Source organism: Colletotrichum phormii (genome assembly GCF_030913505.1).
Source record: "Colletotrichum phormii strain CBS 102054 chromosome Unknown BDP81scaffold_41, whole genome shotgun sequence".
NCBI lineage: Eukaryota > Fungi > Ascomycota > Sordariomycetes > Glomerellales > Glomerellaceae > Colletotrichum > Colletotrichum phormii.
This window is the reverse complement of record NW_026851483.1, coordinates 60,745-82,921: the sequence shown is the minus strand read 5'-3', so window position 1 is coordinate 82,921 and position 22,177 is coordinate 60,745. Positions and strand designations below refer to the sequence as shown.

The 22,177-nt window shown below is 52.9% G+C and overlaps 6 protein-coding genes across 6 annotated transcripts; 4 read left to right on the top strand and 2 right to left on the bottom strand.

The window, feature by feature from the left end:
* Nucleotides 1–96: 96 nt before the first annotated feature.
* On the bottom strand, nucleotides 97–2,072 carry BDP81DRAFT_442489 (pre-mRNA cleavage complex II protein Clp1). The gene is made up of 4 exons (XM_060591676.1): nucleotides 1,697–2,072; nucleotides 821–1,616; nucleotides 495–761; nucleotides 97–400 (listed from the first exon to the last, which is right to left on the bottom strand). The coding sequence occupies exons 1-4, from the start codon at nucleotides 1,730–1,732 to the stop codon at nucleotides 129–131; spliced, it is 1,371 nt and encodes a 456-aa protein (XP_060437924.1). The 5' UTR covers nucleotides 1,733–2,072; the 3' UTR covers nucleotides 97–128.
* Nucleotides 2,073–2,660: 588 nt separating this feature from the next.
* BDP81DRAFT_335514 (uncharacterized protein) lies at nucleotides 2,661–3,277 on the top strand (the record flags this gene model as incomplete). Its single annotated transcript, XM_060585855.1, has 2 exons — nucleotides 2,661–2,718; nucleotides 2,811–3,277. The coding sequence occupies 2 exons, from the start codon at nucleotides 2,661–2,663 to the stop codon at nucleotides 3,275–3,277; spliced, it is 525 nt and encodes a 174-aa protein (XP_060437923.1).
* A 294-nt stretch (nucleotides 3,278–3,571) lies between these two features.
* BDP81DRAFT_169260 (argonaute siRNA chaperone complex subunit Arb1) lies at nucleotides 3,572–5,391 on the bottom strand. Its single transcript, XM_060582147.1, has 4 exons — nucleotides 5,207–5,391; nucleotides 5,082–5,148; nucleotides 5,006–5,023; nucleotides 3,572–4,951 (listed from the first exon to the last, which is right to left on the bottom strand). Exons 1-4 carry the CDS (start codon nucleotides 5,280–5,282, stop codon nucleotides 3,835–3,837), a joined length of 1,278 nt encoding a protein of 425 aa, XP_060437922.1. The 5' UTR covers nucleotides 5,283–5,391; the 3' UTR covers nucleotides 3,572–3,834.
* A 3,354-nt stretch (nucleotides 5,392–8,745) lies between these two features.
* On the top strand, nucleotides 8,746–10,040 carry BDP81DRAFT_335621 (inositol polyphosphate kinase; the record flags this gene model as incomplete). The annotated part of the gene is made up of 2 exons (XM_060585863.1): nucleotides 8,746–8,819; nucleotides 8,930–10,040. 2 exons carry the CDS (start codon nucleotides 8,746–8,748, stop codon nucleotides 10,038–10,040), a joined length of 1,185 nt encoding a protein of 394 aa, XP_060437921.1.
* Nucleotides 10,041–11,472: 1,432 nt separating this feature from the next.
* Nucleotides 11,473–15,129, top strand: BDP81DRAFT_476705 (helicase associated domain-containing protein; the record flags this gene model as incomplete). The annotated part of the gene is made up of 1 exon (XM_060594787.1): nucleotides 11,473–15,129. The coding sequence occupies exon 1, from the start codon at nucleotides 11,530–11,532 to the stop codon at nucleotides 15,127–15,129; it is 3,600 nt and encodes a 1,199-aa protein (XP_060437920.1). The 5' UTR covers nucleotides 11,473–11,529.
* A 1,557-nt stretch (nucleotides 15,130–16,686) lies between these two features.
* Nucleotides 16,687–18,214, top strand: BDP81DRAFT_411686 (uncharacterized protein). Its single transcript, XM_060589169.1, has 2 exons — nucleotides 16,687–17,387; nucleotides 17,570–18,214. The coding sequence occupies exons 1-2, from the start codon at nucleotides 16,858–16,860 to the stop codon at nucleotides 18,015–18,017; spliced, it is 978 nt and encodes a 325-aa protein (XP_060437919.1). The 5' UTR covers nucleotides 16,687–16,857; the 3' UTR covers nucleotides 18,018–18,214.
* The last annotated feature ends 3,963 nt before the right edge of the window (nucleotides 18,215–22,177 follow it).

Here is a 22,177-nt window from a genome sequence, read left to right as displayed (position 1 = left end):
GAAGAGCTGATGATCGAGCATGTAGTAACAATTTGAAATATCAGGAACAAGGCTGTAGAGTAAGTAGCAGGGAGACAACAAAGGCCTTGGCAGCAATGGCGATGTAAAGTGGTATCATTGAAAGTATCCTATCCCAATAGGTTGATAAATGGCTCCGGCCACTTGCCCATCAACAGTGGCCTATCGCCCAATCGACCACTCACCGGCGCCAGAATCCTCAGCTTGCGCTTCTCCTTGTCAATGTCGGCAATGTACACATACCCCATCACATTAGCCGTCCGTATCGTCTCTGGCGAATCCTTGACCGAGGCGTAGACGATGGCCAGCGTCCAATGGGCCAGGAGCTGCGCCGGGTCCACGCGCATCAGGCTCTCGTCGGCACCGCCGCCATACATGGCGTCTAGTTGGGCAGGCGGGGTCAGTAAATGATGGTCTGTGCTTCTCAGAGGTTTCTTCCGGGGGAACAGAGGCGTTTGAAAGACATGATAACTTACTGTCTCCTAGTTTGTATATTGCCAGGCTGTCAAAATCGACTTGCTGCGTGGCGGGACTCAGCGTCTGGCCGATGCTGCCGAAAAAGTACTCCTTAATGGACGCCTCGCAGGCCTGTTGCGTATAGCCCACGTCGCGCTCGACCACGCCTTCTGATTTTTCCAAGAGGAGGATACTGTACTGCTCGCCGAGGCTGGTCCTTTCCGTTGAGAAGCGCTTAGCAATCTCGGCGTTGAGACTCGCTGAGCCCAAGACAATGATGATGTTGACTGTACTCTGTTAGCATCCGCAGAAAGAAACAGTGCCGCAAGTGGAGATGGAAACATACCTGAAAGTTCCTCCACAACATGCACAAAGTTCTCCATAACAACCTGATTGGTCTCCGTCACGGCCGGCGTATCGATAATCATACCCGACCCCTTGACCTCAGGATCCTGCCCCAGCCTCGACGTCACAGTCGCCGCCATCTTACTCACGAGCTCCTTGTACTTCGCCGGGTCCTCCTCAGAGCTCGCGTGGCCGTAGTAATACACCAGCGGCAATTTCACCGGCACCTGACTCGGTCCGCTCGTCGGCGTAGTGCCCCACCCATCAACAGCCTCAACATCCAACAACGACCCGACGACGCTGGCGCTCAACGTCCCCGGCAGACTCAGCATCCCCTCCTTGGGATCCGTATTCACTACCAACGGCTGCGCGCCCACTCTTGCAGCATAACTCGTCAGCGTCCTCGTCAAGCTCGTCTTCCCCGTCGTCGGCGGTCCGCAGACGGCGATCCGCGGCCCCTCCCTCCTCTCGGCGGCGGCGCGCTGGCGCATGGCGGTGAGCTGGAAGTGTAGGTTCAGGACCGAGTTTGCGGGTGAATCCTGTGGTTTAGCGTACTCTGCGACGGACTCGTCTGCCAGCACGCCCTCGACCTCGAGTTCACATCCTTGCAGGGTGAGGATCTTGGATTTGGTGCCGGCAAAGGTGTAGATGTGCTGGAGGGCGAGTTCGGTGCCGTCTTTTTCGGCCGTGCCGGAGAGGAGTTTGAGGGTGATCTGGGTGTCGAAGGCGACTTGGAAGCGCCATTCCCAGAAGGGCTGGAGGCGGATTGTGCGGGTTTGGTTTGCGGATGTCGGTTGCTGTGGTGGGTGGGTGTGTTAGCTGGCTGTTCTCAAGCTCTCTCGATTGTGTGATTTCAAGAGATGGTTGTTTTGCTTACTGGCGCCACGAGGTGGCCCAAGCCGGGGATCGACATGGTTGGATTATTTGATAATCATAGGGCGTCGGGTACTGAGAGGGGTAGGCGTTGCGACCTCTGAGGGATCGAGGAATCGTCAAAGATACAATAATTAGAGTCGCGTGGAAAGTGACCGCCAACGCGCCCACTGGGAATTTCAATTGGGGACCTTGACATCACGGCTGGGGGATGCTGGAATGGTCCGTGCGGGAGCTTCCCACACCTGGCGGGGGGTTTATTTGGCGGGGCTGCGATTCTCAGGGTCGTCGTCACTGTCGCATGCGGCTTCCATGTTCCTGCATATTCTCTAGGTCTAGCGGGACTGAAGAAATAATGGTGCGCATCGTGTATACTTCTCAGACTGATTAAACTGTTAGGTAGTTATGTCTGAAACCTGCAGTCCATTCGAGAAAGACTCTACGCATGACTGTAAGAAACAGCTACAGAAGTCCAGAAACATCGGCAAAAGCGCACGATCCAGGGATCCACCTCGGTGCGGCGATGCCCCTCAGGAACCTCACAGCCCCACTTCTGATCCCCCCGCTGCCTCCGCCTCGGCCGCATGTTCTTCCGCATCAACCAATCATCTCGCCGTCTTACCTCGGACCTAACTAGCAACAATTACGCAAGCCCCCCACGCCTCACCAGTCGCTCGCGCCTCACCCCAGCTCCGCCACCCGTACCACCCGTTATGTACGTACCTACTGTACCCGGCTCAATTACTTCGCTGCCTGCTGACCTCACCTGAGCCCGCGGGACCGAAACCTTGAGAGGCAAAGAGGCGCAAACGTCACCTTATTTGCACCGTCCTGTCACCCACCATTTACTTTTTAGCATCCTTCAGAAAAAGCGACACATTCACATCACTACAACAACACCGCAGAGACCCTCAAGAGTCTCTTTCCATCACTCCATACACATACACACGAGCATCACGCCCACCAGAATGTGTTCCGCAGACATCTTCCTCGGCCTCCTGGCCCTGCTCTTCCCGCCTCTCCCAGGTACGTCCCCCGTAATCGCGCATTCCAGCGCATTCCCACAAACTCCCCCATTGCGCATCGAACCATATCTAACACCGGTTACTCTTTCATAGTCTGGGTAAAGCGCGGCATCTGCGGCGCAGACTCAATAATCAACATCCTCCTCTGCCTCCTAGGCTACATCCCAGGCCTCATCCACGCCTGGTACATCATCGCCAAGTTCCCCGAGCCAGACTACGAATACGACTCCGTCCCGCAACAGGACCGCGAGGGCGGCAACGGCCGCGTCACATACGTCTTTGTCCACGGAAACGGCAACGGTAACGGTCCTCACACCCAGGAACCGCGTCAGCAGCCCCGCCCCTCGCAGCACAATGGCAAGGGTGGCGGCGCCGTCGGATACGGTACCACGAACAACAGCAACAACAACGCTGGAGGGTCCTCTAGACAGCCGCAGCAGCAGCCTCAGCAGCAGCACTCTGAGCAGCAGGGTGCTGGGGAGGGAAGCAGTGATGGTGCTGTGCCGCCTAGTTATGCCGAGGTCGTGGCTGGGGATAACAAGATTCAGACTCGGGATTAGAGCAGAATTGGGATTTAGAGTGGCGTTGTAAGGTCTTTGACTCTGCTGCTGCTATCCACTGCTACCTTTGAGATTCTTGTTCTTGTTTCTCTTTGGCCATCGTGGCTTTTCTTCGCTTAGGCTTGCCCGGCTTGTTATTCTACTGGTGGCTTTTGTAAATTGGTTCTGGTTTGTATGAGCACGGGGAATTTGGATCCCGTCGCCATGTGGAGTTGGGGGGTTTGACGAAGTAATAACGTTTTGCACGAGTTTTACGCGAGACACTGGTGGGAATTATCACTGCATTATTCATATACACTAGGCACTAGATCCTCTCAATTCATCACTATGAAGGGGTATCTTGGTCCAATCTTTCCGAAACGCCGATGCCTCCGTGACGTAGCTACCTCGGAGGAAGTCTAATTCAATGACCCGTTTCCAGCCTCAAGCCGCAACCTTGCTCGTGAGCCTTCTATCCAGTGACCTCCATCCTCCCTGTGAGAGGGCCAACTCTGGTGATACTCTCGTGGTGACATCCAGCTGTTGTTCTGACTACCTTGACGAACTATCGCAGGCACTTATTTCCCAATCATGTTCTCCTTTCCAGTCTCCTCGTCTACCTTGATGGCAGAAGGGGCAGGGCGCTCATTGGGTACGGGCTCCTTGTAGTGTCGCATGAGGTTCTGCGGCAGGAAGGTATACCACTCCACGAGGACCTGGCCAGCCTGCTTGATGAACTTGATGCCAATGTTGAGCTCGCAGACGCAGAGTTGCAGCTTGAAGCCTGGCTTCAGACGCTGCAGGATTGAGTCTTCCAGATAGAAGGTATCTCGCTGTCCATCGGACAAATTGATGTCCTCTCCGTAGTCATAGCCATCCTCAATGACGCAGGGCTTTGTGACTATTGTTCCAACGGGCTCGAATCGGTGTCCCTTGCCTAAGAGGATGCTTCGGGTGAGCTTGCGCGACTCGACTGTGGACCGGTGAATAGAGATGATCTCGACGCTGCACTCCTCCTCGCCGATGACCTCAATGGTGCCATTTTTCAGAACACTGGTGACGGCATCATACTGCTCCTTGGTGGCAGTCATTGCCATTGCAATCTTAAAGACTGCTTCGGGGGAGAAGTTCTCTGGACGCTGGAACTCGTCGCGGTCTCCGAAGAAGTAAAAGTCCTTGCAAAACAGCTCCGACAGCGCCAGGTTGAACTGACCAGGGAACCGAAGGAGAGCTTGGTGACTCAACGGCAGGTCGACCTTGGCCTTTTGGCAGAAATCAAGAGCTTCCTTGACATTGGCGTCATACTCCGGGCATACATCGTGCTGGAGGATGTAGGTGAGAAAGTTCTCAATCAGGCCAACCGCCTTGCCCATGTGTGCGTAATTCCAGGCCGTCTCTTTGGGCAGAGTCTCGGAGCAGAAACCCGCGACTACACCGGCAAAGTCGACATCCCAACCTTCAGGATCATCCTCGTTGTAGAAGCGAGCGCCACCGCCGGAGCTGTGGACCGTGTCAATGGCCGTTGCCTCCCGCTTCTCCGCCGGTGTCATGTCCTTGAGATCGGCATCAAGGTTGCCGCCAAACATGCGAGGGGTGGAGTCGATGCCTCCCAGGAAGAGGTACTTGTTGAAGATCTGGTCGGAAGCACCTAGACGGCGGCGAGCGCGGTAGCGCTGGATGCATGATTGGATGCGTCTTTCCGTTCGTTAGTTGAAGGTGAATGGCCATATGAGGAAGGAATAGTCTTACTCGGCGAAGTTCAGGTCTCTAAAAGCCCACGTCAGTCATTGCCCGGGGCTAGTGAAGAATGACAAGAATCACTTACAGGCTGTAGATATTCTCGCGCTCCTCTTGGGCTTCGGCAGGAGTCATGGGAGGGTCGGCATAGAATTCTGGGAGACCATGTCAGCAAAGCACAGCCGCGATCGATTATTCTCCAATGAGACATACCCTCGAAACCAGTACCGCGATACTTGTGCATGGCAGTTGGGCCGCGATCCGCCGTGCTGGCCTTTTTGCCTGCCATGTTGTTGTGATGTTCTTGTTGAGGTTGAAGATGGATGTCCTATTGCATGAGAAGAGGAAGAGCAAGTCCTCAAGATGTTTGAGAATGAAGCGAAGAGAAGCAGGTTGGTTGCTTTGGAAGTGAAGAAGAGCAGCAGCGATTGATTCACGTCATTGAAGTCCTGAATAGTCCGCTGAATAGTCCGCTGAAGAGTAAGGCAACTACGGGTTAGGTATCTACCTACACAGAAAGCGCGTTTCTCGTTCTTTCCAATCTGAATTCCAGGCTCCTCTCCTCCTCTTTCCACTTAAAAAGGAAGGAGTCAGGCTGCATCGTCACCTTTCTCACCTCACGACTCACATCCAGAGTAAAGTTGAAGAAGAACACACGGTTATGAAGAGATGCATTCTCAAGCCGATTTCTGTTCCGCACTGATACAACAAAAGTGTTTTCAAAAAACATGAGATACTGTTTAGGCATGAAAGTCGACATGCGCAGATCGTGGGTTCGATCTAAACTTTGCCTGTTGTGCGAATCCATGCGACCCAATCACCTCAGGCACTCCCAGTTATCAGAGGCCTGCTGCAGACGATCTTCCAGACAAACGCAGACGGCGAGCCAATTGTCTCCGAGAGCATGGGTTGCTCAGGGGTTTGCAACGTGAAAGCGCGGCGGGTTGGTGGGAAGCCTGCGTGCCGTGCGTGCCTACGTGGGACGCGGCACAATGTCATTGGAATTGTAGGATGGCTTGCAGTTGCAGCGCGGCTTTTCGCTTCTTTGAGGCGAAAAACGTGAGGCGGAGTTACAATCACCATGCATGACAAGTCCCGTCGCATTCGTATGGCGTGCGCCGCAGGAGGAGGAAGAGGAGGAGGATGGATGATGACTGACCAAGGCGGCGGGCTGCATATTCCATCTGCTGCGTGGAAAGCCCAGCTGACATGATTCGGTCCTGTCACAGGAGAGCAGGAGGGGAACTTCTCGTGCGCTGGAGAGGCAGCGGTGAGATTATTGAATGCAGCCAACACGACATGACCCGAGCAGCTGGTGGTATTGTAAAAAGAGATAGATACGGGCCGTTGGTTCGATTTGGATCTCACAGGCGAGGCGATGCACCATTTTGGTGGTTGTGTTGGTGGACGGCATCGTGATAACCTGTCCAACGGTGTGATCCAGATCTTCGGCCATGGCGAAACTCGCGACTGGTATTTCGTGTAATGTCGACGCCGATTGACGGGATACAGTCATACCGTCTAGGTCATTCAAATTCAACAAGTCCCGAGAGCGAAGTTTCCATGGAAGCCAGAGTCAGACTCGGAAAGATACGCTGTAAGCGAGGTCACAGTCCAGCTGACGCATCATCCTTTGGCCTGCTAGATACCTCAGTCTATTGACGACAAGTGGGGGTTAGCTCGTTGACAACGACGCCTTTGATCAAAGCCTCGACTTGCTGTGTCGTGCAAATAAAGGGAAAATGAGCTGCGCCTATTCAGGCCCATGTTGGAACTTTGGAGCAAGGTTGAACAGAGGGGAAGAGACAAGGAACTTGAGTATGTAAGGCACTCGGCCGACTGTGGGACAGGCGGTTGAGGCCCATGGCTCACGGAGTGGCTCGAGTGTGGGATGCCAGTGGTTCGTGTGTGCGCCTGGATGTGGGAGCGACATGGGCCAGCGGCTGGACAAGGCGGACTTTGAAAGGAAAAGGGCTGAATTGAAGCCAAAAGGAGAGAGAGAGGAAGAGTTCATTGGTGATGTGGCTGAGCAAGATTCGCAGCTTCCGCCACCTTTTTGTTTTCCAACGTGGGATTCCCGCAGCGGCCGGCAAGGGTCTTTTTTGGAGGGGCACACAGAGCCTGGAGGTGGAGGGGGGCGGAAGAGGAAGTAGCGCAGCGGGGTGGTTGTCTTTTTGCGTTTGTTCTGGTCCCTTTTCCCCTTCGTTCCATCCCGTGCCATCCACCTCACCCCGTGGTAAATCATGCCTGCTGCTGCCGCCAGCACCGTTGCGACGTTGTGTCCTTGTGTTCTTCTATCCATGATCATCCCAGGCCGAGTTGGAGGAGAGAGAACAGCGCTGATTGCCTTCTTTTGTCCGCCAATACCTAATGCCGCTCGCACAAGGTAAGGTACTTTAAGGAGGTACCTACTTCCGTACTCCATAGATACAGTGGGTCGCCATAAACAATGGTAATCGTCGTTTTTACACCAAAAACAGCCAACTTTACAGATGTGCATCTAACTAAGTATCTTATTTTAATTTATATAGAAAATATTTATATAAAGCTAAAATTTGATATTTTATTTATTATAACTAAGTTAAGGGTTTTTTTTTAATAATAATTATCTTATGTTCCAAGTTATTAGATTTTAAAAAGAATTAAAATTAAAACTTTTCTTTTTATAGTGGATTTCACTATATTTTTAGCGCTTAGTTCACTAGAAGATCTGGATTTTTAGCGCTACGAGCGCTAATTTAGCCACTCAAATATAGCGCTTGAAATTTTCAGCTTTTTTATACTTTTTAATACACTACTTTATTTATTAATATTTTCTATTAATTATATAAGAAATCTATAATATAAAATGAAAAATTAATAGCTTTTAAGATTTTTTTCGTATCTATTAGAATTTAGTATGATTTTGATATAGTAAGTTAAAAGGGGTGAAAAAGTCGGGTTTAAGGTGTGTTTTAATGGGTGTACCGTTATTTTTGGCACCCGACTGACTGTACGTACTCAATAGAACCCTCCCTCAGGCCAGGGGATGGGGCACGACGATCCACTGTAAAAAGTACCTTGTGCTGCTGAAAGTACCTGACACTCCAGCTGTGGGCTTCGCAGTACTTGAAGTCAGTTCGAGGTACAACACCGCAGCGCCTCGAAGATACGTACCCTTTCGCGAATGGCATTTTCAATCTCGCTCTCGCGCCCAAATCAATTTGGCTGCTGCTGGGCTGCCAGCGCCTACCAAACACACTCATTCATTCATCGTGTATTCGTGACTACGCCTCCTTCTTCTTCCTCCTCCTCCTCCTCCCCCCCTCCCTGTCATCTAACCTTGTTCCCTTGTCACCGTCCTCCCACACCTCCGGACCAGACCAGCTGCATTTTAACCTCTCCCCGTCCCCTTCATCTCGACACTGGAGCCTCGTTTCTTCTCAAGTTCTCACCACTGCCGATCCACTACCCTCGCGCCTCCATTCGCTTCCCTTGCCAAGCCGACCCGACTGCCGTTTACCGACATCTACTCAATAGACAGCGCCAGAAGACTAGAAAGCCAAGAAGACAGACACGCGCAGAAACAAATCAGTTCGCCACGCTGCGCTACGACCATCTAGCATCACATCCGTTACAAAACTTTCCAGTCACCCCGACTTTGACGCGCCAGGCACATCTAGGATATCCCCTGGGCAAGCGAATCGCCCATAAACACTCTTCGACACCCACCGATCCCCTCTAGTTTTTCAAACTTCCCCAGCGCATACAAGATGAGTAAATCAAAGATTCCTAATCTCCCTGATCTCTCTGATCTCATCGATTACGATCATACTGTTGCTGGCCAGTAAGTAGTTGCTCTGCCTCGTCCTCGGCGCCCTCCTTTGCCGACCGACGAGGTGCGCTGCGAAGCGCTATGAAAGAAGCAAGACTCTAACATTAGTTTGCCACTTTCAGTGCTGGAACCATGACCACTGCCGATGGCACCATGTTCATCAAGCCCTGCACCCAGGCAGAGCTCGACTTTTACCAATCCGCATACTCAGACCCCGCGCATTCCGACTTCAAAGAATTAATGCCTGAATTCTGGGGAACCCTGAGCCTCGTCGACCCTTTCGAACTCAGCTCTGTCGAAGACGGCGTTCCCGGTCCCGTCGCTTCACCCGAGGCCAAGAAGGAGCTCGAAACCTCCGTTACCGGACAGCCCCCGGCCGATTCGCATCAGGAGAATGGAAAGTGGGTGCAGAACAAGTCAAAGAAGATCAAGACTGATCAGTCGGTCGTCCTTAACAACTCGGGCTGGGGTTTTGCCTCGCCCAACTTTCTCGACGTCAAGTTGGGCGTCAGGCTGTGGGCCGACGATGCGCCTGCCGAGAAGAAGCGCAGATTCGACGACATCGCGAGCAAGACCACACACGCCCCCCTGGGCTTCAGGATCGCCGGTATGAAAGTATGGCGCGGCTCCACCATGAAGTCCGAGCTGGACCACAACGACTATAAGGTATACGACAAGGACTATGGTCGCACCTACGTAAACACCGATAACGTTGTCGAAAACTTCCGCAAATTCATCTTCAACAAGGCCGCCGGTATCGATGACGACCTAGCGCGCGCCGTTGTCTCGGCTTTCCTCCACGATCTGCGAAACGTTGAACGTGTTCTCTCCTCGGAAGAGAGCAGGATGTACTCGGCCAGCTTGCTGTTTGTCTTTGAGGGAGATGGCGAGAAGCTCAGGGAAGCCATTGAGCTGAACAACGCGGCCGTCGATGGTATCGAGGCCGCGGTTGAGGCCAAGCTTCAGGCAGATGGCGAGAAGCCTGGTAGAACTACCCTCCGCGTCGATAGTGGCATCGAGCTGATCGAGGAAGACCGTGTGACGTTCCACATTCCCGATGACGGTGACGCTTCAGACTCCGACTCCGACGACCAACTGTCCAAGGTTTTCACGTTGAAACTCATCGATTTCGCCCACGCGCAGTGGACCCCCGGCCAGGGTCCTGACGAAAACGCACTCAAGGGTGTGCGAAGTCTGATCAAGATATTCGAAGAAATGGAAAAGGAAGAGTGAGGTCCAGGCCTTCTCTCATGCCGGCTCGATAGAAAGTGCTCGGGGCACAGAGGCTACCGGCCCTCGGCTTCCGCAGCATAGGCACCAAAAGTTTTTGCAGGCCATGATTTGTGCGATAAACAAAGACCATCACCTACCAGCAGGCAACAGACGAGCACGGTTTGCTCAACGAATACAATACCCAGATACAGCCGAGCGGAGTTTGGTGCGAATTAGAAGCCGCTCCTGAGGAGGACAACAGGCTCGCATCCATGATAACGACTTTGAGATATATCATCATCATCATCACACCAGGCGTCGGGGATACCTTGCAAATTCATTCAATACCATTACTTTATTCTTACAATATGCGCGTCTATTGCTTCGTAGTCTCAAATGTATCACTGCCGCGTGCTAACGACAGGGAACCCAAAGGTTACCTAGCATCAACTATGGACCCTGCATGGAACCAATGCAGGCTGGCTGTACAGGTAGAACACGGACGACACCTACTAAAATTGCGGGAACCCCACATCCAGATGTTGCTCTGGCAATGCGGGAGGGTGGTGGGTGGGTTGACGTTCAGGTGAAGGAAATTGGGCGTGACGAATGCTCGGAAGTAGCGGTATCGTCAAGCAATTTTCATGGCACGATCTCGTGGCTCAAGAACAGCCCCAGTCTAGTAATAGTATATATCACACATAATCCTGCAAAGTAATGCACTGTTCTAGACCTACGGTACTGATCTGAATCGTCGCGAATAACTGAACTGACATGGAAACTCTGGGAGACTCTGTTCTGGAGACTGTGGAGTGATATCTTCTGGAGCTCCACCGCTGAGATTTCGGTACTTGTTCAGAGCTTCGAGACAGGCAGGTAGCTCTACAGACCTTCATGTTGGTGCCAAGATCTGGCTTTGGCTCTCTCTCGCCGTCAATGTCTCTGACTCCCCGTCATACTTACGCGCTTGCCCTTTCCTTAATTTCCCTTCAACAATCTACCTTTGAGCACCTTTAATTGTCATAAAGTCTGGTGGTAAGAGAAATGGAGAGAAATTAAAAGACATAACCGAAATCAATGAGAAAGTGACGCGAATAGGGTGGTTAAACGAGGAAAAAGCCGCAGAATGTCCACACGCCAGCCATGGCTACAATTCTGCTTTCTAGAACAACATATTCAAATGATGGTAAGTACTTCACTCATCCATGGACAAGCATCGGAAGGTCAATCATCAATTAAAAGGTAGCTCGAGAAAGGTTTCTGGCAGAGCTCCAGGTCCCGTCCCGCAAACAGTACGTACCTGGCCGAGAGCGCCGGGTGGCGGTTCCAGGTCTTTAGTAGGGCAACGTCGGAGCGGAAAGTGCTTTCTCCGATGCTTCCCTGTCAGTGCTGTCATGTCTCGGTCGCGCGCGCAGCGTGCAGCAACCTAGACTTTTTTGAGGCCTCAACCAGCGACCATCGCACTTCCGAGATCCTGTATTCACCCGCAGGTCCCTAACTCTCGACCATCATGGATGACCTCTTGAATCTCGAGCTCTTGTCGCTCGTGTCCAAGGTCACCTCCGAACTGCAGAACCATTTGGGTGTTTCCGACAAGACGCTCGCCGAGTTCATCATTGCCCAGCGAGTCGACGCCGAAGACTACGATGGCTTCAAGAAGAAGCTCGCCGGCATGGGCGCCGACTTCCCCCCGAGTTTAGTCGAGAGCGTCGACCGCTTGGTGCTCACTATGCACCCAAAGATGAGGGGCAAAGCAAACAAGAACAGCAACGGTGCCGGCACCAGCGACCAACACCACCACCGCAGCGCCGCAGAAAAGGACGAGATCTTCCGAGGCCTCTCGGTGCCCGACAAGCCGGTGGCGTACGATAGCATAGGAGACGGTGTCGACGCCATTGACGATACGCTGGCGCTGTTGGAGGGCCTGGAGGGCAAGGCGCGGAAAGATAAATCGGACTCGCGCAAGCGGAGCCGCAGTCCAGACGACGGGCGCGATTCAAGGCGGAAGCGGAGGGGGAGGTCACGGTCAAGGGAGCGGAGGAAGCGCGACAAGTACCGGTCGAGATCACGGGAGCACGACGATTTCGAGAGCGGCCCTTCACTGAAGCAGAGGAGTCGGAGACGCAACTACGACGACGAAGACGATGGCCGCTTTAGGAGGGCGCCCGAGCCCGAAGTCGACGATGCGCCTCAGTTGCACAAGGTGTATAGCGGACACGTCACTGGCATCAAGGATTTTGGCGCCTTTGTGAACCTCCACGGTGTTCGTGGCAAGGTAGATGGATTGGTACACATTTCCAGGCTGGTGGAAGGCCAGCGGGTTAATCACCCGTCCGACCTGCTGGAAAAGGGACAGGACGTCAAGGTCAAGGTCGTCAATATTGAGGCAAACAGGATAGGGCTGTCGATGAAAGAGGTGGATCAAGAGACGGGCATGGATCTCTACCCGGAGGACAGGATATCCTCGGGTGCAAATATGCAAGCCTTGGGCGGCGGTGGTGGCCGGAACGGTAACATGTTTGATGACGGGCCGATGCCGCCACCGCAGCATCAACCTCGCCGACAGAAGAAGCGCATGACGTCGCCGGAGAGATGGGAGATCCGTCAGCTGATCGCATCCGGTGTCGCAAAGGCCTCCGATTACCCCGACCTCGAAGAAGATTACAACGCGACGCTGACGGGCGACGGAGAGCTGGAGCTGGAACAGGATGTCGATATCGAGGTTCGAGAGGAGGAACCGCCGTTCTTGGCCGGTCAAACGAAGCAATCCCTGGAATTGTCACCCATTCGAGTCGTCAAAGCGCCCGATGGCTCTATGAACAGAGCTGCCATGTCAGGTACTGCACTGGCAAAGGAGAGAAAGGAGCTGAAACAACAAGAAGCGGAGGCTGCGGCGGCGGAAGACTCCAAGGTCGACCTCTCTGCGCAGTGGAACGACCCGATGGCAGATCCAGACAAGCGCAAGTTCGCCAGCGATCTACGAAACGCCAAGTCACAGATGGCCCAGAGCAAGCCCGACGCTGTTCCGGAATGGAAGCGAGCGGTGGCGCCAAAGGATCAGGCATTCGGCAAGCGGACGAACATGAGCATCAAGGATCAACGAGAGTCGTTGCCCGTGTTCGCCTTTAGGCGGAAGTTCTTGGACGCTGTCAGGGAGCACCAAGTCATGGTCGTCATCGGAGAGACTGGCTCAGGCAAGACGACACAACTTACGCAATACCTCGCCGAAGATGGCTTCGCCAACGACGGAGTCATTGGTTGCACACAGCCCAGACGTGTCGCCGCCATGTCTGTTGCGAAGCGTGTGGCCGAGGAAGTTGGCACTCTGCTGGGTGAGGCTGTTGGATACACGATTCGATTCGAGGACAAGACTAGCCCGGCGACCAAGATCAAGTACATGACGGATGGTATGCTGCAGCGTGAGATTCTCGTCGACCCCGATCTGAGGCGTTACTCGGTTATTATGCTCGACGAGGCCCACGAGCGTACCATTTCTACGGATGTCTTGTTCGCGCTTCTGAAGAAGACGATGAAGCGTCGGAAGGATCTCAAGGTTATTGCCACATCAGCAACCCTCGATGCCGACAAATTCTCGTCGTACTTTGACGGCTGTCCCATTTTCACGATCCCTGGTCGCACGTTCCCCGTCGAGGTGCTGTACTCGCGCGAGCCCGAGTCTGATTACCTCGATGCCGCGCTCGTCACCGTCATGCAAATTCACCTTACCGAGCCTCCAGGAGATATCTTGCTTTTCTTGACGGGTCAGGAAGAAATCGACACATCGGCCGAGATTCTATACGAGCGGATGAAAGCATTAGGACCCAACGTCCCAGAGCTTATCATCCTACCGGTGTACTCTGCACTCCCCAACGAGATGCAGAGTCGTATTTTCGATCCCGCGCCCCCCGGCTGCCGAAAGGTGGTCATTGCAACCAATATTGCCGAAACTTCCATCACAATCGATAACATCTACTTCGTCGTTGACCCTGGTTTCGTCAAACAGAACGCCTACGATCCCAAGTTGGGCATGGACTCATTGGTCGTCACCCCGATTTCTCAAGCTCAGGCAAATCAACGTGCTGGCCGTGCCGGACGTACCGGACCTGGAAAGTGTTTCCGCCTGTACACCGAAGCAGCGTACCAGTCAGAGATGTTGCCCACGACCATTCCTGAGATTCAAAGACAGAACTTGTCCCACGTCATTCTCATGCTTAAGGCCATGGGCATCAACGACCTGTTGCACTTTGACTTTATGGACCCTCCGCCTATCAATACTATGCTTACGGCATTAGAAGAGCTATACGCGCTCAGTGCTCTAGACGACGAGGGCCTGCTGACGCGTCTGGGACGAAAGATGGCAGACTTCCCCATGGAACCGTCGCTGGCCAAGGTGCTCATCATCTCCATCGACATGAAGTGCTCAGCCGAAATGCTCATCATCGTCGCCATGCTCAACCTGCCCAACGTCTTTTACCGCCCCAAGGAGAAGCAATCGCAAGCGGATCAGAAGAAGGCCAAATTCCACGACCCGCACGGCGACCATCTCACTCTGCTCAACGTCTACAACTCGTGGAAGCAGAGCAGCTACTCGAGCCCGTGGTGTTTCGAAAACTTTATCCAGGCCAGGTCCATGAAGCGCGCCAAGGACGTACACGACCAGCTCGTCAAGATCATGGACCGGTACCGGCATCCCGTCGTCAGCTGCGGGCGGCACACGCAGATTGTGCGGCAGGCGCTGTGCTCTGGCTTCTTCCGCAACGCGGCGCGCAAGGATCCGCAGGAAGGGTACAAGACGCTCATCGAGGGGACGCCGGTGTACCTGCACCCGAGCTCGGCGCTGTTTGGGAAGCAGGCCGAGTGGGTCATTTACCACACGCTCGTGCTGACGACGAAGGAGTACATGCACTGCACGACGAGCATCGAGCCCAAGTGGCTCGTGGATGCGGCGCCGACGTTCTTCAAGGTTGCGCCGACGGATCGGTTGTCCAAGAGGAAGCAGGCGGAGAGGATCCAGCCGCTGCATAATAAGTATGCTGGAGAGGACGATTGGAGGCTTAGTGCGCAGAGGAAGGGCGGTCGTGGGGGTGGTGGTGGCGGGACGTGGGGTTAAACTCCCCGGCGGGCATGGTCTATGGGGAGGGGAGGCCAAGGGAAGAGCAGGGCGGGTGTATGGATATGTGGATGGCGAGGGTGGTGAGGATTCAGGTTGTTATAGCTCAGTGAATATACCCAAGAAGAGAGATCTGATGCACACATCTACGGTATCCGTACGTGTTCTGGGATAGCGAACGCGTCATCCGTGATCCGCAAGACTGACGACGAGGGGTGTCCGGCATTTGTCAGCTTGATGTTTATCTTCTTCTTGATGTTGCGAAGAATGGTAGCCAAGACTGGAGCACAGAGTTACAGACTCAGCGAGAGCCTCTTCGGAACTAGTTCGGAACTGCCGGGAGAGACAACCCGCCGAGGACTGAACCCATGTGGTACGCGGGGGGTTCAAGTCAGTTCTATAGTCAAGACGTCGGGAGCGTAGGAAATGGATCGGTAGAAATGGTCAAGCATCGATAAGCATTCGCCGAACTGAGGAGGACTTGGCTTTCGTGATGACTGAACCTTGGCGTTGTCTCGAACTGAAGTCCGAGGGTGGCCCTTTCCGGGAGCAGATTGACGCCGTGTTGCGTATTTGTAGGCTGTGTCCAAGACTCTTGGGTCTCATATCGATGGAGACTGGAATGACTCGTCTTGACTCGTCTTGACTCGGCCGATAATATGCACAAGGGGAACCGGAGAGGTAAGTCGGAGCCGTTCTTTGCACCCGACTCGGCGATGTAAGTGGTTGGTAAGGATTCTAGAACGGAAAACTTGGCAGGGTGTCGGATATGCATAATCCGTAGAGACGGGGAGATCTAGCTTGAGATTCAGTCCTACGGGTACTTAACTCCAGTTCCTTAAGGATCTGGCGATGGAGAGGTCGGTTATTTAGACTTTATCGGTAAGAGATGGGAAATGATACGATCGGAATGACTCGCAGCGGGGTTCTCTCAGTGTTCTTTTTCTTCCATTCTCTAGTCTTCACTCTCCTTGCCTTAGGTAAGGAACTCATCCTGGCAGGCGATCAATCAAATGAACCCTCTTTTGCCAAATTTAGTGGTTAATTCCTGTATATTAACTGTCGATGCTTCCCGCTGCGAGCGTGAACTCTACAAAATCACAAGAGCCGCGCGCATAAAGCCTACGGCAGCGTCCATCGGAAATGTGGGTTTCCTCTGATTTTCGTGGTTCCGCACCGTCTTCCGGTGATACCGCCAAGACGTTTCGGGATGGGATGCCGTTCAGCAGTCGTTTGCGAGTGCTTTATCCGGCAGTGGTCTAAGGGGTTGGGTTTCGGCGTTTGGCCTGATGTTTCCGAGGGGTAGATCATGTAGAAGGTATTACAGTTACATTAAGACCTGAGGGATTCTAGTATGAGTTGGTCGGATAGTGGGGGAGAAGGGAAACGAAGGGTTGCTGTTTTTACAATAAGGTTGATTTTCCCCCCTCCACCATCCTGCGTTTGGAAAAGACCGGTCTGGAGTCTTAGTTCTCTTTGATGGATGGAGGGCGGGTCTCGAAGTTAGAGTTGGGACAAGTTGCAGATACTCGACCCAAAGTTTGGATGGCATCTGTCAGAATTGCAGTGCTGTTTCCAGGTGTCATGAGACGAGACGAAGACCGACAGATCCGACGACGACAATAGGGAACTGGATAAACTCTTCCAGCAAGACGAAGAAGCGCCACCAGCAACTAACGAGATATCTGCTTACACGCCTTGCATGCATTCGACGAAGCCGACGCCGCGATGACACGCCACCACCGGCCCGCGGCGCTGCACCTCGCCGCCGTACTCGCGCTACTCTCCGCCACGACGAACCTGCCCGGCCAGATGTTCGTGACTGGCGTAGCGGCGATAGAGGATCTGGAGGCCGAGGACGTTCCGCCAGAGTGCGCGCAGTTTTGCGCGCCCATCGTACAGCTCACGGCCCGGTGCGAGGCACAAGTGAAGGCGCAATTTGGGACGGACAAGCGGGATCTATCGACTCGACAAAATCAAGATATCTTGGACACCAGAGATGTGGAAGAAAGAAATCTGAGGCGAGGGTCTGGGAAGAGAAGAACACGAAGGGATTTGCAGAGGATGCTGGGGCGGAGACTCAGCAGCAGACAGGAACTGGAGTCTGACGGCGATAGCAGCGACGAGGAAGAGGAGACAGCGAACCTGACTCCCGGGTCGGGGCTTGTAGCGGCGCCTACGTTGGGCGTCGGACGCTCGGCGAGCGAATCGGCTGCTAAGGAGGCTGCTGAGGCGGCGACGAAGAATGCTTCGAGGGTGTGTGTTTGTGGGGAGAGGGGGTTCGATGTTGCTGGGGCTGCGTTTGGGTGTTTGTCGTGTGTTTCGCGGAATGTTACGGCTGTGGAGGCCAATGAGGGTGAGTTTACCTTTCTCGAGAGTCGATGGTATTGAAGAGACTCGGTTTATGGATGGAGTAGGGTTTGCTGACGGCGAGGGATAGATATCAGGGAGATCATTGGAGAATGCGGCTTCGTTGCCGCGCCGGCCGCGCCGGCGCCGCCGGTCACCACCTCTACGACTACGACTACCTCTCCGCCGATAGTGCCGCCACCGGTGTTGAATCCGGCAGTAACAACAACATTACCCGCAAACTTGGCGCCCATCCAGCCTTTCCCATCTTCGTCTACGCTCTCATCCTCGTCATCGATACCCCTACCACCAGCACCAGTCATACCACCGGCCATTCAAACGTCCACCTCAACAACTCCACCGCCGCCGACTTTCCCATCGGCAGTACATACTTCCCCTCTGTCAACTCCCCCGCCGCCGCCCTCCGTACCGCCCGTCAATGTGGCGTCCTCGACGCCGTCTTCGGGGTCCATCACACCTGTGACGGTGTTTGTTCCGCCGAATTTCCAGACGTTGCCGTCCATTGTGCCTCCGAATGATTTCCGCGACGTGCCTGCTTTGCCTGATGCGAATGGGAACCAGATGAGTGGTGCGATGGGAGGGTTTGGGATGCTTCGGTGGTGGGAGAAGGGAGGTGCGTGGGTGATTGTTCTGGCTTTTGTTCTTCTGAGTTGAAGACTAAGATGATCTTGATGGGAAGGTCTGAACTTATCACTATATGAACGGTGGTCACAGGAACGGCTTCGTCTAGACATGACGTACTGATCAAAAGACTCTTCCATTCTTCCTTCAAACTTAACATGCCCTGATTGAAAGATCCATGTCAACACGTGATTCCACGTTCAGTCCCGAATCTGAAGTGAAAAAGTCCAGTTGACCTGAATATCATCATACACGATGACATCCTACCACGTGCTACCAGAGTGGTGAGTACTTGAAGTAAGATATTTGATATTACTGAGTATTGCGTTGAACAGGAGGATATTCTCAGCTCTCGTTTCATGGTTCCTTCTGGTCGTTCATTGTCTCTACAATATTGCCAAGAAACTCTCCGGACTTTGTCAATCTCGAGTAACGAGCTTCGACATGCTCCAAGCTGTGAAGGGAATTGAAGGACTTGAATCGTATGGAACCTACTTACCTTAGAGGAAAGTAACTCAGCCCGTGCAATCGATTTATTAACAACCAACAGCTCGATGCCATACGTCATTTGGCATATGTCTGACCTATTCCTAGCCTATTATCGAGGAGGAAATTGTTAGACCGCCCTGACGAAATCCAAAGAAATATCCGCTGTCTAGAAAAACTCTATTCAGATTTGAACTTTCCACAGACCGAGTGGAATAACTAGGTGCCATTGGAAGATTTATTCCTTATACTCATGAGCATGATAGTCTTTGAATATACACATCTAATGGTTGTTGCATTTCAGTGTGCTAAGGGGAAGAGGAAATACTATATGGCTACACTCTTAGAGAACAACCTGGAAACATTGTATTGACGACGAAACAATTGTAGACAATGGACTTGCATCTTAATCGATTCTATGAGAAATAAGTCGAGGGACACGATTGCGCAACGTTCTTGCTCCCTGTTTCTTGCTAAAATACAGTATAAACCTAAGGATTGCTGTGGTCACTCTCACAGCCACACCGGTATGCTCGTTCATGCCACTGCCTTGGACAAGAGAGAATCCACAAGGTTATGGAATGCAACGTCAGCCAAGCTGAAATCAAGGCAAGGGCCGATCATAGCCCGAATAGTGGCACTTCCGAAGCAGTGCCGTTACAGTGCAAGGGGATGTATTCGCAGGCGAGAAGGCAGACTCCACCAAGCCCTGCAGTCCAGATGTGAAGTCAAGCGGATGGATCAATGCAAGCAAGCAGACACGGCAGAGTCGATGTTCGGATACTTGATTGTTCGTACAGAGGGACTGGGAAAACTTGGGTTGAAGACCTGGGTCGTTGGATCAACAGACTTCACCCGGGCATGTGGGAGTCTAGCATGACCGCAAGATCGTTAGCGAGTGCTCTCCAGTGGATGGGACCACCAGATGCAGAAATCTGTTGTGGATCGCGAACGGCTGAGAGTACCCATACTCCGTACTCATTGCCGGTGTTCGATCTGGCGCAGGGTTACTATCTAACCTGCATAATCGTGTACAACCTCGAGGGATGGACTGTTCACGTTGAGCACATAGAAATTGGGCGATGCCGCATGGAGTACGAAAATTATTCTCATGGAAGAAAAGAAGAGCCCGAAGAGTAGATGGTTGTTACGAGAATGATTGACGATATGGATATTTGAGTTTCTATTCCCGTCTTGACACACCAATGTTTGGTTCAATTTAGTTTGAGGCGCATGTCCAATATCGAATTTCAAGATGCTAGAGGACACCCAGCTCAAGAAGAAAGTCGGTCAACGGTCAACCAAGGTGAAGGAGATGAAGGGACGCCTTATTTAGTACGCGGGCCCAGGGATCGGGAAATATTCCTTGATATCATCCTACGGTCCACTTGTCTTCACGGTCTTAGCCAAAGCTGAAAGGCCAAACTGCAAGGGGCACGTAGCCGAGGCAAAAGCGGATCAAAGCAGCCATCAAGCGAGGGCTGCCATCCCATATTCGAGAGACGAGAAAACCACAAAAAGTCGTGCGTCGACAAAATAGCTCTCGATTCGAATTATCCAGTCTGCATTCCCAAGAGTATGGGTTGCAATTTAATATTTATTTCTGTGCAGCTTCGCCTTGTGGAATGCTCCGAAAACCATAACCCGGGTAGCACAAGTTAACAAGACAGGGAATCCACATCCAAAATCCGTGCCGGGTTTTCTGATAACTCCACCGGGGCGAACCCCTTCGCTAATACATATTCGAATACGACGGCCGGGCGCTACGCCGCAGAAACCAGCCCTGCGAACGTCTGGATTGGTCGTTGACTTCCGAAGCGGGAGGCTCAGCCCCTGAGCGGGAGCAATCAAGGCGACACGTATTTTCTGCCCTTGGAAGTTGGGAGTTGGAGCCCTCCAATCCCGAAAGATGTGTGTATACGGGTGTGGGAACTTGACGGGTTTAACGCGCCGCGTGGCCAAGTGGCCAAAGACAGTCCGTCGCTCTGATGTAACGGAACTAAAAGAAGACCGGCGGCACTTAGGACTGTTCATGAGTTGTCATGACTTGAAACATACACCAAGACACTGAAAGTGAAGTAGAGAAAACGACTTGAAGAAAAGCCGCTGGTCTAGAGGATTCGATGCAATGGTGCAGAAGATCTTTGCCAATCACGCCCCCAAGAGCGACCAGCGCCATCAAGATCTCGGCGGCTTGAGTGAGACAACCCCTGTCTGGCGCTGTCTAGCGCGGGACAATGGCTCGAATGGTCAATGGAGAATAAAATAGGGGAACGGCGGAATCCTGCCCGTCAGTTCAAAGAAAAACAATCCACCATGTTCACGGCATCCACTCAGACCACCATCCGGCCCCCGTTGCAATCCACTTCGAGTACAACCTGTCCCGATCAAGGATCTGTTCCTGGATGTCAAGCAGGGGGTGGGCTTACATGCGCCCTCCGCTTCATTGGCCTCGGGACAACCACACCTTTGCGCGGACTGTGCCTGAGCCGCCAGCCAACCGCCGTGCCGTTCCTGGCGTCCCATGAACAAATGCGGACTTAGTGCATGCGTTCGTGTGTTTGAGGTTCTCTGGGCCTGCAGGAAACATGTTCTTGTGTCCACTCACAAGCGCATATGTCAATGCACAAGTGGCATAGAGACATGGGGTGGAACCACGATTACTTACGTATGTTGGCAGACGATGCACAAGAACCCTTGAGATATCTCCAGAACCTGCAGACTCTGTCAAGGGGTCGAGAAGAGGAGCGGGCTATGTATGTTCTAGTTCGTTCTCCATCCAGAGCCCCTGAACGAACCACTGCTTCCCGGACTTCTCACCAAGCCTCAGTCGGTATGAGGAGACCCAATGACAATGAGATTGCTGGAGAAACAGGTAGGCCATAGGCCCCCCTGGACATCTCAGCCCGTCGTTCCGCGGGTGAATCGAATGGCCAGGAGCAAATCTGGGTCGATCGTCTTTTTCGGTTCGGTATAAGACTCACGGTAACCCCATGGCAGCAGACGCCTTGCGCGTCTAGGTCCTCCCTCTCACCTTCTTTCAAGATTCCTGTTCTGGTCTCTTAAGTCATTCTTTTGTTCAAAACAAAGCCTTTGTGATCCTTCATTCTATTCTGTTCACTCCCTTTACAGTTCGAAGACCCATTTCTGTCGTTTCTTGACCGTGTTTTATGTTTCTAGTTTCTGTCGTCTTATTCTAGTTTAAACCCCGTTCTCTGTTTCTCATATCAATCTTTAGCCCATAATGGCGCCTTCGCTTTTCTCCACGCTCTCTTCCGCCCTCCTCCTCACGTCATCCGCGACCGCCTTGCAGACCTACCAACTCGCCGACAGCTACGACTCGACCAACTTTCTTGAGAAGTTTGGTTTCTTCACGGCATGTACCAAATCAATGGGCGAGGCGCAAGATCTTTGACTGACCTTGTTTCTTTAGAGCGATCACTCTACCGGAAACTACAACGATGTTGACCCCACCGGTGGATATGTCAGCTACAAGTCGGCAGCGGATGCTCAGAGCATGGGTCTCGTGAAGACTGAGGGTGGTGACCTTTACCTCGGTGTCGACTCTACA